We start from the raw sequence: 1,008 nt of genomic DNA, 5'->3' as shown, positions 1-1,008 counted from the left end.
TGGTAATTTTTAGCATTGAAGTGATTTGTCTCACTGCTGCATTTGGATGTCTGCAATAACTATGAAAATCAGTTGGTGATATTAGCATCAGTGAGCTAACATTAGCATTAGCAGGCTAATATTAACTAAGGCTGCGCTCCGGTTGGTCGGAGCTGATGGAGACTCACGTATGGCGGCGTGTCCAGGCTGTCGGTGTTGACCACCACGGGCGGAGGATTGGCCTGAGGAGAGAACAGACATCAGCATCCAGCAGAAACCCTGAGCTCCACCCCCAACGCCAGGCAGACGCACGAAGGCTGGAATTAAAGGGACGGGACGCTGGCTGCAAGCCTCTCCTGATTGGCCGAAACCAGACGAGCTTCTGCAGCGGCAGCCGACTCTAATCTGCTCCGTCCATCAGCTGGACGGCAGAAACTGAGCTGAACTCAACAAAACGGGGAGCCAAACAAACCAGGGGATCACAGTACAGATGATGGAGGGATGGATGGATGGAGGGATGGATGGATGGAGGGATGGATGGAGCACAGAGAGAAAGAAAAGTGAAGGAAATAAAATATGAAACCTGTGACGCTGCGGGGATGGCGGAGGTCTCGGCTGGGATTGGAGCGATGGGGATCACAGGGATTATAGGAGAGCAGGGCGGGGCGGCCTCGGCCTGCTGAACAATAGCATGGTGAGGGTCAAAGGTCAGACAAACACAGATGAACAGCAGGAGGATGGAGGAGAACTGGACTGAAAACGGCTGGAAGTGTCAGAGGAATCGACCAATCAGAGGAGGGAATACAGATGTGACTGCTGCTCTGAGGATCACCGCCACGATGCTGGCCTCCAGGGCGCGCGTGGGTGTGTGTGTGTGTGTGTGGGAGTGTGTGTGTGTGTGTGAGTGTGTGTGGGGGAGGAGGGTGTGTGTAGGTGTGTGTGTGTGTGTGTGGGAGTGTGTGTGTGTGGGAGTGTAGGTGTGTGTGTGTGGGAGTGTAGGTATGTGTGTGTGTGTAGGTGGGTGTGTGT

At 54.0% G+C, this 1,008-nt stretch overlaps 1 protein-coding gene across 10 annotated transcripts in view; it reads right to left on the bottom strand.

Annotated features, from left to right (window-relative positions):
- dlg1b (discs large MAGUK scaffold protein 1b) overlaps positions 1–1,008 on the bottom strand; it is a 58,468-nt gene that overhangs the window by 15,490 nt on the left and 41,970 nt on the right. For 6 of the 10 annotated variants that reach the window (XM_008402864.2, XM_008402865.2, XM_008402867.2 and 3 more), the window contains 2 exons: positions 563–658; positions 168–221 (listed from right to left, as the gene is read on the bottom strand). In XM_008402864.2, coding sequence (XP_008401086.1) covers positions 168–221; positions 563–658 — 150 coding nt within the window. The remainder of the gene's footprint in view (positions 1–167; positions 222–562; positions 659–1,008) is intronic. The other 4 variants (XM_008402868.2, XM_008402870.2, XM_008402874.2 and 1 more) reach the window with 2 other exon arrangements.

This window comes from Poecilia reticulata, unplaced genomic scaffold, assembly GCF_000633615.1.
Source record: "Poecilia reticulata strain Guanapo unplaced genomic scaffold, Guppy_female_1.0+MT scaffold_265, whole genome shotgun sequence".
Classification (NCBI taxonomy): Eukaryota; Metazoa; Chordata; class Actinopteri; order Cyprinodontiformes; family Poeciliidae; genus Poecilia; species Poecilia reticulata.
Note: the sequence above shows the minus strand (reverse complement) of the source record. Positions and strands in the feature narration are given on the sequence as shown.